Source organism: Hippopotamus amphibius, chromosome 3 (assembly GCF_030028045.1).
Source record: "Hippopotamus amphibius kiboko isolate mHipAmp2 chromosome 3, mHipAmp2.hap2, whole genome shotgun sequence".
Taxonomy (NCBI): domain Eukaryota; kingdom Metazoa; phylum Chordata; class Mammalia; order Artiodactyla; family Hippopotamidae; genus Hippopotamus; species Hippopotamus amphibius.
Window position 1 is genome coordinate 193,959,783 of NC_080188.1, and position 14,816 is coordinate 193,974,598.

The 14,816-nt window shown below is 32.2% G+C and overlaps 1 protein-coding gene across 3 annotated transcripts in view; it reads right to left on the reverse strand.

Annotated features, from left to right (window-relative positions):
• Positions 1-14,816, reverse strand: part of KCNT2 (potassium sodium-activated channel subfamily T member 2) — a 371,544-nt gene that overhangs the window by 210,508 nt on the left and 146,220 nt on the right. For all 3 annotated transcript variants that reach the window (XM_057729620.1, XM_057729619.1, XM_057729618.1), the window contains exon 8: positions 11,082-11,176. In XM_057729620.1, the coding sequence (XP_057585603.1) occupies positions 11,082-11,176 (95 nt within the window). The remainder of the gene's footprint in view (positions 1-11,081; positions 11,177-14,816) is intronic.

Genomic DNA, 14,816 nt, shown 5'->3' on the forward strand with positions numbered 1-14,816 from the left:
GGGCACCTTAAAGCTGACCAAAGAAAGCAACTTTGCAGTCACTCTGGTGTGACAACAGCTGTCATTAAGATGGAAATTAAGGTTCTTAATAAGTGACAGAAAATAAGATAACTGTGTTAAGACCAACCTGAGTGAAATGCACATAGAAAATGAAAAAGTTTCAGCACAGACTGAACCAGAATGGAGCATCTTCTTAACTGACTGTAAAGCTCTCTATTTTGGCCAAGGTGTCCCATACCGTTCATAAGGAGGAGCCAGCAGGTAACATAACTCATTATGTAGCTGGTCCTGACCTTGAGGGGACTGCACTCACAGCTTGAGAGTACAGGTAAGAGAGTACAGGTGAGCCATGACCCCAAAGTGCACCATTCACAGCAGTGATGGACCTGGGCTCTCAGCAATGATAAGAACTAGAATTAGAAGACAGGGCCCTGGGTACTTGGAAGGCTTATGCAGCTGCTCAAGACAAAGCTCCCAGTGGATGTATTGTTGAGGCTACACAGATGAAGAACAAGATTTACCAAGTATCTCAGTGCCAAAGAGACACTGTATAGAGGTCAACCTACCTTATTAAAATGCCATCTATAGATTTGTGTTAATATATGACTGCTTCATAAAAAAAAGCAATATTAAAAACCAGAAAAACAGTATAGGCACTGAAAACTTATACTATGTAAGCATACATTTCAAATACTGAAGGAACGTAAATGAATTAAATACATTTTTTTAAGTTTAATGTTAGCTTATTGTGATTTTTCTTTTAGAGAAATAGTTTATTTCTGAAATGTTTCATGAAGAATGTTGGATTCAAGAGTCTACTGTGAGCTTTGCTTCTTTACCAAACATACTTAAGTGTTATCTTTGACACAGATCTGTGCAAAATAATTTGTGTTAAACAATTATAAAACAAAATGCGAACAACATTTAATTAGGATTTAAAATACAGACTCTCATGCTACCCTCTTTGAACCAACTGAAAAATCATAATTGATGTGCTTACTTAAATAGGTTCTAAATATAATAACAAAAGCACCTTGACTTCTAATCACTTGTAATTAGTGCTTTTAAAAATGTGTTTCTTTTAATACGTTAACTATACATTCAGTTATACAAGCTTTTCAAGCTTTGGCAAGGTTTATAAGGAAAACATTAATTTGAATGAAAGGAAATATTGAGACTGTAAACTTTTTCACCACCTGGTAAATGTCAATTTGTACAACGAAATGTTTTCAGTGGGAAAAAAAAAAGTCACATGGCAGAAATAAATAACCTAAATATCCATGCACTCCCCATTGCTGTGCACAGTTACTGGAAAAATTTAATTAGCAATGTCATTCTGTGCTGAAATCATCTAACACTTTGATTTCTTGCTTGTAATTCAGACATTAGCATTCAAATCAGCCCACAACTTGCACTTTGGTATTTGCTGAATGAATACCAATTAAATTGTTCCAAATAATCATCTTCATTTCCTGTAGAGTGTGTGCCTAAAACTTAAGATTCCAATGGGATTTAAGATCATTTGAGATGTTGGGATTTTACATTTTCTAGGGAGAACTGTTGCTTTTGAAGTAATGATAAATCTCATTTTTCTATTGTTAAAAGAAAGTTCTTGCTCTCCTGGGCACTGTCTTTTTTTCTGTGCAAAAAAAGGTTAGTAACTGATGCCATAGGCCACTGATCTAAAGTCAACATACACTGCAATTTAGTAATTCATGAAAAGTGACCACACCGCACCCTATACCCTGATACACAAACATGCATTTTCATTACTTCAAAATAATAGATAAACAGACTTTTCAGGAGAAGATCAGGATTTAGATCAGATGAGAGAAACAAAGATGAGATTTCAGGAACCAAAAAAATCAAAGAAGTAGAAGAAAAACAAACAAACAAAAAATCCTAAAAGATGATGGGAAGAGAAAAGCATGATAACACGTGTATTCCAGTGCTCTCTAGTATATTTCTAAGTTCAACATAGGTGATAAGTTTCAGTAATTTTATTCATTTTTCTGCTCTCCCAAATTCTAAAATTAAAAGAAAAATCCTCAAGATATAAATTCAGAAGTTATATGGAAACAAAATCAACAGCCAAAATCTGATTTATCTGGACGCTCCCATTTATGAGGTATGCATATGCAAGTTATAAAAATTATTTCAAAGAGCATCTCTTTTTAATTAAAAAAGTTGTAGAAGTTTTACTATCCCATTATATCTCTTTGACAGAAGTAACAAAACTAGAATTTCTTCATAAAACCACACTGGCATAGGTTACGATTATAAAGATTCTTTCCATCCCCGACACCAAAGTTAAATGCGAAAAGAAGGTATTTAAAGGAACATTCTCAAAATATATGGCTTAAACATGCTTAGCTTACAATATATTAGTATCTCCAATTGATAAGGATATTATCCTGGGATTTTAACTCCAGAATGTTATTTTCTATCGACTGCAAATGTTTGTTAAGCATCTTATATTTTCCAATCATAGAGATACTGGATATGAAATAGTAAGAAAGAAAAATTGAAACTTTGTTATATATGATAAAAATCTGGCAGGAAACACTGATAATTAAAGAAGCATTATACATTTTACAATTTTTTTCCAACAGTGAGAAGCATAAATCTCGGGCATCTCCTATTAATTCAGATAATCTTTAAGAAAACTTCATAAAAGAGCTTCAATCTAAAAGTCGAGACTCAAAGGATAAGCATGAGAAAAAGGTGAGGAATTTGGATTTAAAAAAACAAACTTAATATGAGTCATTTGACTAATATAAAGAAATTAATCACACAAATCATATTGAATGTGATCCTTACATTTTGTATTTTGTGTTAAATTGTGTTGTCTCTTTTCACATTCATTAATTTTTGTGACTTTGTTTTTAAAATTTACACATATTCATTTTGAAAATTTAAACCACAGCAGAACGTATAAGGAAGTTAAAACAAATCATTCATAATCCTATATCCATATAGACTCACTTGATATATTCTTTTCTATACCTCTATAGAAACATAGTAGTATATAAAGAGAGATGGATGCACAGGTAAATGGAAATAATTTGAACAAACTGTCATCATGTATATATGTGGTAATTTTATCTAAATGAACTGTATTAGTTTTTGCTAAAACTAAAAAAAAAATAAAGATTAGAAGCTTGCTGAATTTAAAGTAACGAATTATTCACACAAAAAAGAAAGTAATGACTACAATACTCTTCTATAGTTAATCCAAAATATCTTTACAAATGAAGAAAGTGTCATCATGATGTCTTATTAAACTATAATCCTACTTCAAATGGGAACTTAAAATTCACAATAAAAATGAGAAAACTATCATAATTCTATCTGATGTTTTAGTTTGATTATAATTTATATATATATGTCTAGGTTAATGACTTCTAGAACATCATACAAATAATACAAAGGTTAAAGATGTGGCTCTGGAACCAATTTGCCTTCATCTAGATCTGAGCTCTGCTTCTTACTAATTGTAGATCTTGGATATACTAAGGCTTATCTTTTTGTCTAAACATTCTGTGCCTCAGTTTTTTGTCTGTAAAATGAGAATAATCATACCTACCATTGAAGGGTGTTGTGTAAAATTAAACAATTTATTACACATAAAGCAATAAAAAAAGTGGCTGGCAAGGAAGGTAAATATTAAATAAGTATTAACTGTCATTCTTCTTATTAGGACTCCTTAGGGTCTCTTTGGGAACAGAGCATTCATGTCTGTTGCTATAAGTAAATTGATTTATCTCATACCTCAACTCTTTTATCAAGTCTTCTTTATTTTTCCTTAATTTAATTTCTTAATTTTGTAGGTTTTGTCCTAAGGTAATTTTTTCAAGGAGACTTCATATGTGTCACATTCTCTACATGTATTCATTTTTGAGATTATCAGTTGATGGCTTTCATATGTAACTCACCATCTTGAGTGGTATAAAACCAATGTCACAGAGCCTTTCCTGCAGAACTATTATTCTCCTAAAGACCCTTAGAAGTCAATGATTCTCGATTAGTGTGGTCTGACTACTGGCTTTCTCTCTTGCCTTTGTGGAAACGTTCCTTGGCTTCTAAGTGGAAACATTCCTTGGCTAGGTGTCATCACCACGGAAAAATAAAAATGGGGTCTCCACCTCTGCTTGGATAAATCTCCAACTACACTTCTGATAAAATGTGAAGATGGCATTTCCCAAAGCCAGATACAATGAGTAGCTGTTGCATATACCACTGCTTCTCATAACGTATATATTTTTTTCCTTTTCTTTATCTTTTTTTTTCTTATTTTTGGATCACATGCTTAATACTATGTAGGCAGCATACTTCCTAAAGTTCTTGCATATCTGAAAATAACTACATTATTCTCATGATTCAATGAGGGCTTAAATTCTATCAAAATTTATGTTCTAAATCAATTTTTCTTGGAAACTTGTGAACGGAACTCAGATAAAAACATGGATATCAGATTGATTCTTATTCCTTTGTAGTAATCCCTTTATTTTTTCCTGAAGTTTTAGCATAGCTTACGGTAGATAAGTGGATATTTAAGATAAATATACTTAGCTGTTTCACTTTTTTTGTAAATTCCTTAACCACTTTGTGCCTCAAAATTTCTTCATCTATAAAATAAGGATAATAGAACTTACCTCATAAGCTGTTAAAGGTGAAATTACTTAGTACATGTGCTCAGAAAAGTGCCTAACACATAGGAACCTCTGAAATGTTAGCCATAATTCTCAGAATTCAATGTTTGAAAATAACTACACATTATTATCATATTTCAAAAATTGCTGATTTGCTAAAGAATTTTAATTCAAAACCATGTTTCTTAGATTTTTATATTAATAACAGTTACATTATTGTGATTTATATATGTTAAATAACCATATTCCCCTTTTCCCCAATTTGAATTCACCTTATTTGGCTAATTAACTGCCTAAGACCTGGCTGCTCACTTATACAAAATTGAGTTGGGACAAATAGTTTTCTATTTGTTCTAGTGTGAAACAAGCCTGGGGACTGTTAGTTGCCAGATCTTCAGACAAATGCACTTTCTATTGTTCGTTTATAATACAAGCAAAACAAATGTGACCAAACAAAGCTAGTCATCAAATATGATGGTGCTATACTGCTAGACCATGTTCTTAACACTTTCTCCAAACTACAGCACTTAGCTTCTCACTGTTCACTTCTCAAGTGGCTATTTGCCTTGAGTCAAATCAGTAAAGAGAGTTCAAGAACTTAAGCATTCAACATTCAGTAAGTATTAATCAAAGATGGACAGGAAAATCCCAAATACTTTTGAATTAAGCATATTAAAAATGTTTACCTAGATCACATTTTAAACAATAAATAAATAGGTTGATTTTCTCCTTAAATAACACTGAAGAGGTAAACTGAATTTTTTACATTGGGCTAAAACACAAAGCACCCACTGACCTAATATAATTCTTTGTGTTATAACTCTGTGAAATAATATGAAAATATGTAATACATATTCATATAAAAAGTTTGAATCAAAGTAGGTGCAAAAACAAGTCTGCTAGTGTAAAATTAGAAACACCAAATGCATTATAAATTAGAGTACTTATTATTGGTTAGAATATGTTGATAATTAAGCTAAAGTCATGCACTTAATTCCCGGATGGACCAGTTGTCTCTGCTTTGTTACAGAGACACAGGCTGAATCACAATTCCCAGCTGTCTTGGAAGTGTGCATTACTGATGGGGAGGGGCACACAGCCCACATGTGGAAAGATTAGTCCAATTCCATGACAATGACAGGAAAAGCAATTCTGAGCACATTCGCTACAGGGAGGGGTTGGCAGCCTAATTTTTATTTTGGTTTGGCACTGAGCACGGTGCCTCTTATAGATGGATGCCTAATGAAAGTTCTTCACAATGATGGAGACTTTAAAACCATATAGCAGCTTTCCAAACAGGTAATTTTAAGATTGTGAGATCCACGAATAACACAACCATGTCAACAAATATTAGTTCCTGAATCATTTGGGCCTTAAAATTTAATGTATGTATTAAAAGTTCTGATTTGGAAAAGCACTGATAATCTTGCTCTATGATATAACTTAGTGGTGATTAATTATGACTAATCTCAGCACAATATGTGTGTGTGTGTGTATATACCAATATACATACATAGACACAAGTATATATACATACACATATTTACAAATATACACATATAAAAATACATACATATACATATACACATACACACAGATATCCGGGCTATCCTTCTTTGATAGGTGAGGTAGGAAAAATAATAATTTCTGACATGGTATACTGCTCAATATTCAGAGAGTAGGCCAAAAATGATGGAACTTTTATTCATACGAGAAATACACCTAAGTAGTCAAAAAATAAATTTTACTTTTATCTTTAAAAAGCAGGTACAAAGCTGAACAAAGTTGGAAGTATCACACACCCTGATTTCAAACTATACCACAAAGTGTCAGTAATAAAAACAGTATGGTACTGGCACAAAAACAGACACATGGATCAATGGAACAAAATAGAGAGCCCAGAAACAAACCCACATGTATATGATCAATTAATCTAGAACAAAGGAGGCAAGAATACACAATGGGGAAAAGAGAGCCTCTTTAATGAATGATGCTGGGAAAACTGAACAGCTGCATGTGAAAGAATCAAACTGGACTTCTTTCTCATACCACACACAAAAATAAATTTAAAATGGATTAAAGACTTAAATGTAAGACCTGAAACCATAAAACTCCTAGAAGAAAACATATGCAGTAAGGTCTTTAACATGAGTTTTAGCAATATTTGTTTGAATATGCCTCCTCAGATGAGGGAAACAAAAGCAAAATAAACAATAGAACTGTATCAAACTAAAAAGATTTTGACAGCAAAAGAAACTATCAGCAAAATGAAAAGGCAGCTTACTGAATGGCAGAAGATATTTGCAAAGGATATATCTATAAGGGATTAATACCCAAAATATAAAAAGAACACATAAAACTCAATATCAAAAAAAAACCAAACAAACAATTAAAAAATGGACAGAGGATCTGAATAGACATTTTTTCAAAGAAGACATATTGATGGCCAACAGACACAGGAAAGATGCTTAACATCACTAATCAACAGGGACATGCAAATCAAAACCACTTCATACCTGTCAGAATGGCTACTATCAAAAAGACAACTAATAGTAAGTATTGATGAAGATATGGAGAAAAGGAGAACCTCAGGTACTGTAGATGGGAATATAAATTGGTACAGCCACTATAGAAAGTAGTATGGAGATCCCTCAAAAAATTAAAAATAGAGCCAACATACAATCCAGCTATAACACTTGTGGGTATTTTTCCAAAGAAACCAAAACATTAATTTGAAAAGATATGTGTACCCCTATATTCATGGCAACATTATTCACAATAGCTGAGCTATGGAATCAATTTAAGTTCCCATCAATAGAGGCATGGAAAAGGAAGATGTGGAATATTACTCAGTCATAAAAAAAAAGAATGACATCTTGCCATTTGTGGCAACATGGATGAACCTAGCAGGGTATTAAGTGAAATAACTCAGACAGAGAAAGACAAGTAATGTATGATTTCACTTATATGTGGAAACTAAAAAACAAAACAAATGAACAAATACATCAAAACAAACAGGTGGTTGCCAGAGAGGAGGGGGCCTGGGGACTGTATGAAATATATGAGGAGAATTAAGAGGTACAAATGTACAGTTACAAAATAAATGAGTAAAGGGAATGAAATGTAAAGTATGGGCAATATTGTCAATTGAAATGTAGTAACTCTGTAAGATGATGCTGGTGGTCAAAAGGTACAAACTTCCAGTTATAAGATAAATAAGTACCAGGGATGCAATGTAAATCAGGATTAATATCAATATAATTAACACTGCTCTGTTAAGTATGAAAATTGTTAACAGAATTAAATCCTGAGTTCTCATCACGAGGAAAATTTTTTCTTTTCTTTTATATTTATATGAGATGATAGATATTCACTAAACTTATCATGGAAATTATTTCATGATGTATACAAGCAAACCATTATCCTATACACCTTACATTTGTATAGTACTGTATCTCAATTATTTCTCAATAAAACTGAAAGGAAGAAAACAAGTCAGTCCCTTGTCTGCTGCCTAGAATCACTTTTAGGCATCTTGATTCAGTTTCATAGTATTATTAGTAAATTACTATGCTTAGACATTTTAGAGTAATTCTCTTTTTTGTGGGTTCACATGGTAATTCAATCATTTATATAAAGACGACATTTGAAATTTAAATTTTTGGAGAGTTCACACCATATGCCATGCTCTCTGCTAGACATTTTATAAACATATCCAATTCAATCCTCATTTGAGAATATACAAAAAACAAAAATCTTACAGGGTGATTAATATTATATTCCTTTAATGATGTGGAAAACAAGCCTAGATAAATAAGTAAGATGCCCAAGGCCTCCAAATTAATATAGCTTTGAGTTTTCAACAAACAATGTACACGCAGACGTTTATGACTTATCACTGCCAGAGACTGCTTATTGTCCCACAGCATCCTGGTTTTCTTCTTCATGATAGTATAATATTCAACTGGGTATTTTGCAGATCCCTCAGCTGTGTATAGGTATACAACCAAATTCTAGTCTAAATTATGCACACAATTTCTGGATTGTGCCTTATATTCTTCTTTCCTAAGGCTGCAGTTAGCATGTAATAGCAAGACAAAAACAGCCACACTAAACCATGAAAACCCTGTTTTGAGAATGGCAGTAAAGAAGATATAAGGAACTTTGTCTCCAACAATACTAAGCTGATGTAACAATGTTGGACAGACTATCTAGAGGTTTCTATTTGTATAAGTTCTTGTATCTTTGTGTATATTTGTATTTTATAATATGTGTGGCGTAACTCTTTGGTAAAATAGCCAGATGATGTATCATAACTAATGTAACATTTATATTTTTCTTGTGGGTAACCCCACCATCAATGGCAAATTCTAATAAGACTTATTTGACCTTACTATGATGATCATGATTTATGAAGACATTTTGCTTGTAATACTAGAGAAGAATAAACGAGATCAAACAGTTTTTCCATCCTCCATATAATAATTTTAAAACATATTAATGTAAATGTATTGGGTACATGTGGTTAAAAACAGTAACATTTGATGCAGCTTAGCTAAACTAACTATGTAATAAGTGCAGGTTAAAAGGTAGACTCATATCCACATATTGGTGACAGCTTTAATATCAGATAATATCTGTCAACATTACCACTCAAATGCCTAAAGCTTAAACATGCTCACAACCACCACGACAACAAAAGTAAGTATAATTGCAAATAAAACAAAAAGTGAAACACAAATGATTAAAGGGATGAATAAATTGCATAATGGAAATTACATAAATCATGAAAACCCTTTAGCACTGTGGCATAAGAAAGTGGCAAAATTTGTGTAGTTGTTTCCTTCGAAAATAAAAAGTACTCAAGAAATAGAGTAAAGGGGGGGGGTGGTTGGGGTGGGACGAATTGGGAGATTGGGATTGCCATATATACATTACCAATAAGAAAAAAAAATATCAAATTGTACACACACACACACACAAAGAAATAGACTATAGGCAGAAAGTACGAGCAAACAGAGAGCTCACTGAGGGTAGCAATGAGGATGCCTCCAAAACTGGACTAAGTGTCCTTATACACAAATTATCTGTCCTTACTTTCACATTAAAATTTCAATTACTTCTTTACCAAATTTACTTTAACAGACTCCCCATAATATTTAGAACTCATTCATTTTACTTTTTGTAATTTTTCTGCAATTGAGAAAGTAGCACGTACATAAGTATATAAAATTTTAATTTAAATTAGCACTTTTCCTTAAGTAAAATGAGAAAATTCCTAAATTATTTAAATAATGTATTTTAAAATTCAGAACTTTTTGTGACTTTAGAAGAGAAGGCATTACTGTTAGTATTTCAAATTTATGCAGCGAGATATTTACTAGGTAAATAATAAAAACAATTTGTGAAGAGTAAAACAAAAATAAATCATAAGAGGGCATTGTGCCCATTTTAGAGGGGTATTTTATATTTAAAGGCATGGGCTATCCTAAAATATTTACTTTCTAAATAAAAAAGTATGCAATAAAACATATTTTAAATCCATTTAATAGAGGTATCAACTGCATACTACTTAGGCGTAACAGTTGTTATATTTCTGTATCTAAAACTATGTTTACATACATATACCTACAGCTATATTTTAATCTAAAAATAGTATTGTAGTAGTAATGAGGGCATTCTTCCTATTTTAGTACTTCCTAATTAGCTTTTTCTCTTTCTCAATAGGTCAAATCCAGGTCAGAGCACAATTACACACAATTAAGTTGAAAACCAGATATATCATTCTACTTCATTTTTTGATTTTCACATTTTCTTATCTCTAGTAAGGCTCTGCATGAATCCATATGGGCAGTGCATCATTTCTCATTGGATTACTCTATAATTGGCAAAGTGGGACTTTCCAAAAGAAGAAATAATTGTTTTCTATAATAAAGCAAAGTACCAGTTGCCTCGCACTGTCAGGTCTGCCCCTGCTTTCTGCCTGGCTGCGTGCTAGAACATCAGGGGAGATGGTGCAGGCAGCCAGCGACAGGCAATGACAGTGTTCCCAACAGTGGTTCTGCTCGGAAAGATTATAGGAAGATAAGGGCACCCCCATGTAAACAATTTGAAGAAAAAACTCTAGTTTGACAACTGTGGCATGTAGCACAAATTCTTGTGATCCGGTTGTTTATAGCATTTGGAAAAACCTCAGAGTTGCAATAAATACCAACACCAAATGATTGATGTGCTTTCTTGTTTTTTTTCCCTAAGACTGAAGTTAGGATTTTACTTCTATTTCTGTGGGTGATCCATTACATTTTATAGTGAATATTTATCTATTTGTTTATTGTAGCCAATTCTTAATCAAAATGGCTTAAAATACTGTTTTTTTAGAACTATAATTAAAATGAAATATAACAAAAATGCTGATATGTACAATCTTACCAGGTGAAGATAAGGCATAGTAATGTAGATATTAAAATCAAAACTTGATTAAACATTGCAGACTGTGTACGCTGAATGGCTCTGTGTAGATCATTCTGAAATAATACACAACAAACATATTTTAACTTTTGATACATACGAAATATTCATGAGTTTCACTATATTTATTACTATGTATCACATTTCAACTATCTTATGCATGCATACTCACCACATACACTTTAAATGGATATAGCCGCATATTTTTGTTTTTCCCTAGGTCTAAATAAACCTTACTATAACAGTCATATCACCAAAATAATACTATCACACACCACCAAAGCACCAAATTTCACGTCACTCATGTTACAAACATCTTCAGAGTTGTTACACTGACTCCCCAAAAGCCCTGCATAGTAAGTATGCTCTCTAATTGAAAATTCTAATTGTAAAAGATCAGAAGATAATATGTTCAATTAAGGGGAAAGTAGTAGCTGGATCAAACTACAACTATATTTCATTCCCTGAATCAGGAAAAATAACATGAATTATGCCAGGCAATTTATCACAAAAAGAAAAAATTAAATAGCCAATGAGAACTTTGAGTTTAATTTCATTCATATTAAGAGAAACTTGAATTCAAACTATAATTTTATTTTCCAATTGAAAGCCGTTTAAAAATAACAATACCCACTGTTATTCAAGATGCAAAAAATGAGCACTCACATTTAATACTACTCATGTAATTTGTTATAAATTTCTTGAAAATAATTTTGTAATACAGGTTGAAATTCACAAATATGCCCCTTCTGTTTCATGCATTCATTCATTTAATTAGTTTTACCTGATATCATAATTTCTAAAAGTTAACTACATGAAAATTATGTGATGGAAATTGAATATTTGTGTATGTTAATCTTTATTACAATGAATTATAATTATAAAATTATAATGAATGTTTATTATTAAAATAACTAAAAATGCAGTAGAAATATGGTTGAATAAATTGATCAAAATTAGATAGTAGATTTAGATGCATCCATTAAAAATGGTTTCAAGAGGAATATTTAATGACATAGGAACCTGTCCACCACATACTAGTATATGACAAAAAATTCAAATTATAAATTAAACATACAATTTTGTGTGTTGTCATAGAAAATATTAGAAGAATATAAATTATTAGCATTGCTTACTCTGTGTGGAAGATTTGCAGTTTTGCATAATATTTTATTTATATTTTCCTGTTTTATAAATTTTTTATAATAAACTTTTAACAATCTGAATCTGTACTTCATGAGATAAATAACTTCACCAATTTACTAGATAAAAGTCTCAGTGAGCCATTATTTTCTCTCCTCCTATCACACATTTAACTGTTACAAAACTGTTAACAGAACTGTTACAAAAACAAAAAGACTAAGTTCACTAGAATTTCACCTCTCATCCTGTACTTTCTTCTAACAGAGGTGTCAATGAACAGAAAAATAAATTAAAATTTAGCAACCAGGGAGAGAAGTAAAATATAGAATTATGATGGAAAATTAATCCTAAATTCCTAATACAAAGCACTACTTTTACTCTCAATGATTGGCTAATGATTCCTTTCTTGGTTAGGTTACTTTTTCCAACAAGTAATAAACGCAAATTACCAAAGAGATTTATTTTTTCCTGGATTCTTTTTTCATTAACATTTTAGGCCATCTATATTTAGTGAAACAGAATTTTTTTGGGACAGTTACTACAGCCTAATGTTTCTGCAAATCATCCACAAGCCACATTTCCCCCTTCTTAGCCATGAGCTTTCATGAGACTCCAGTGGTTACTTTATAATATAAATGCTTAGAAATACTCATCTGGTAGTGAATACTCAAATGTTATCCAAATATTCCTTTTGGCCAAAACTTGTGTCATAATTTCTGTTAACAATCTATTTACAAGAAAAATAACTTTGCCTCCAAACAAATTTAATTTCAGTGTGGTAAAATTAATAATATTGAGCCCTTACTATGTTTATGTCAGATACAAGATTTTACACATACATATATATGCATGTGGATATAATTTCAATTAATTCTCACAGCAAGCTTGTAGGTAAATGCTTTTATTCACTTTTGAAGATGAGGACTTCAGCAAAGAAGTTAAGTCATTTGCTTATCTTATCAGAGCGCTTACCATAGAGTGGACTAATATTAACACTTGTAGAATAAATGACTAAATACTAAATGTCTTACAACTTACTCATAAGGATCCAAGCCTAGTATAGCAAAGAGATTTTGGTCATAGTTACAAGTCAGTCCTTCCAAACAGGGTCGGCCTTAGGCAAGACACGACTGTGGCACATCTCTGAGTTCTACATCTCCTTCTTGCTTCCCTTTCTCCCTCCTAATATCCTACTCCAAACCCAACCCAACCTAAAAAGGTGACTTTACATGAGGGCCTTCCAGCTCCAATACATGGCCTTATAAAACTCCACAGATTTTTATGGACTGTGAAACTACCTACAGTGAAGAACAGTTTGACAACATTACCTCCTGAAGCCTTAAAACTAGGGGTCCCATTATACATCAAAAGATTGCCTTAGAGTATGGAAGATGGTGGCAAGTAGAAGGACATGAGGTGCAGGGGAAAGCAGATAGAAAATACTATAAATTACACAAAATGAGACAACAAAGAAACAACTTGCAGGCAAAGGAGTGAGATTAAAAACCCACAAGACCAAATAAATGAAGAGGAAATAGACATAAGAGGAAACAGGAAGACTGCCTGGAAAAGAATTCAGAGTAATGATAGTAAATATGATTCAAAATCTTGAAAACAAAATAGAGAAAACATAAGAAACATTTAATAAGGAACTAGAAGAACTAAAGAGCAAACAAACAACAATGAACAACACAATAAGTGAAATGAAAACTACTCTAGATGGTATAAACAGCAGAATAACTGAGACAGAAGAATGAGTAAGTTAGTTGGAGGATAGAATGGTGGAAATAACTGCCACAAAGCAGAAAAAAGAAAAATGAATGAAAAGAATGGAAGACAGTCTCAGAGACCTCAGTGACAACATTAAGCCCACCAATATTCAAATCTTAGGCATCCCAGAAGAAGAAGAAAAAATGAAAGAGTCAGAGAAAATATTTGAAGAGGTTATACTGGAGAACTTCACCAACATGCAAAAGGAAATAGTCAATTAGGTCCAAGAAGAGCAGAGAGTCCTATACAGAATAAACCCAAGAAGAAATACAACGAGGCACATATTAATTAAACTAACGACAATTAAATACAAAGAAAAAATATTAAAAGCAGCAAGAGAAAAGTAACAAATAACATATAAGGGAAAACCCACAAAGATAACAGCTGATCTTTCTGCAGAAACTCTGCAGGCCAGAAGGGAATGGCAGGATATACTGAAAGTCCTGAAAGGGAAAAACCTACAGCCAAGAATACTCTACCCAGCAAGAATCTCATTCAGATTTGATGGAGACAACAAAAGCTTTACAGACAAGCAAAAGTTAAGAGAATTCAGCACCACCAAACCAGCCTTACAACAAATGCTAAAGGAACTTTTCTTGGCAGGAAACACAAGAAAAGACCTACAAAAGAAACTCCCAAAACAGTTAAGAAAATGGTAATAGGAACATACATGTCAATAATCACCTTAAATGTAAATGGATTAAATGCGCCAACCAAAAGACACAGACTGGCTCAATGGATACAAAAATAAGACCCTTATATATTCTGTTCACAAGAATCCCG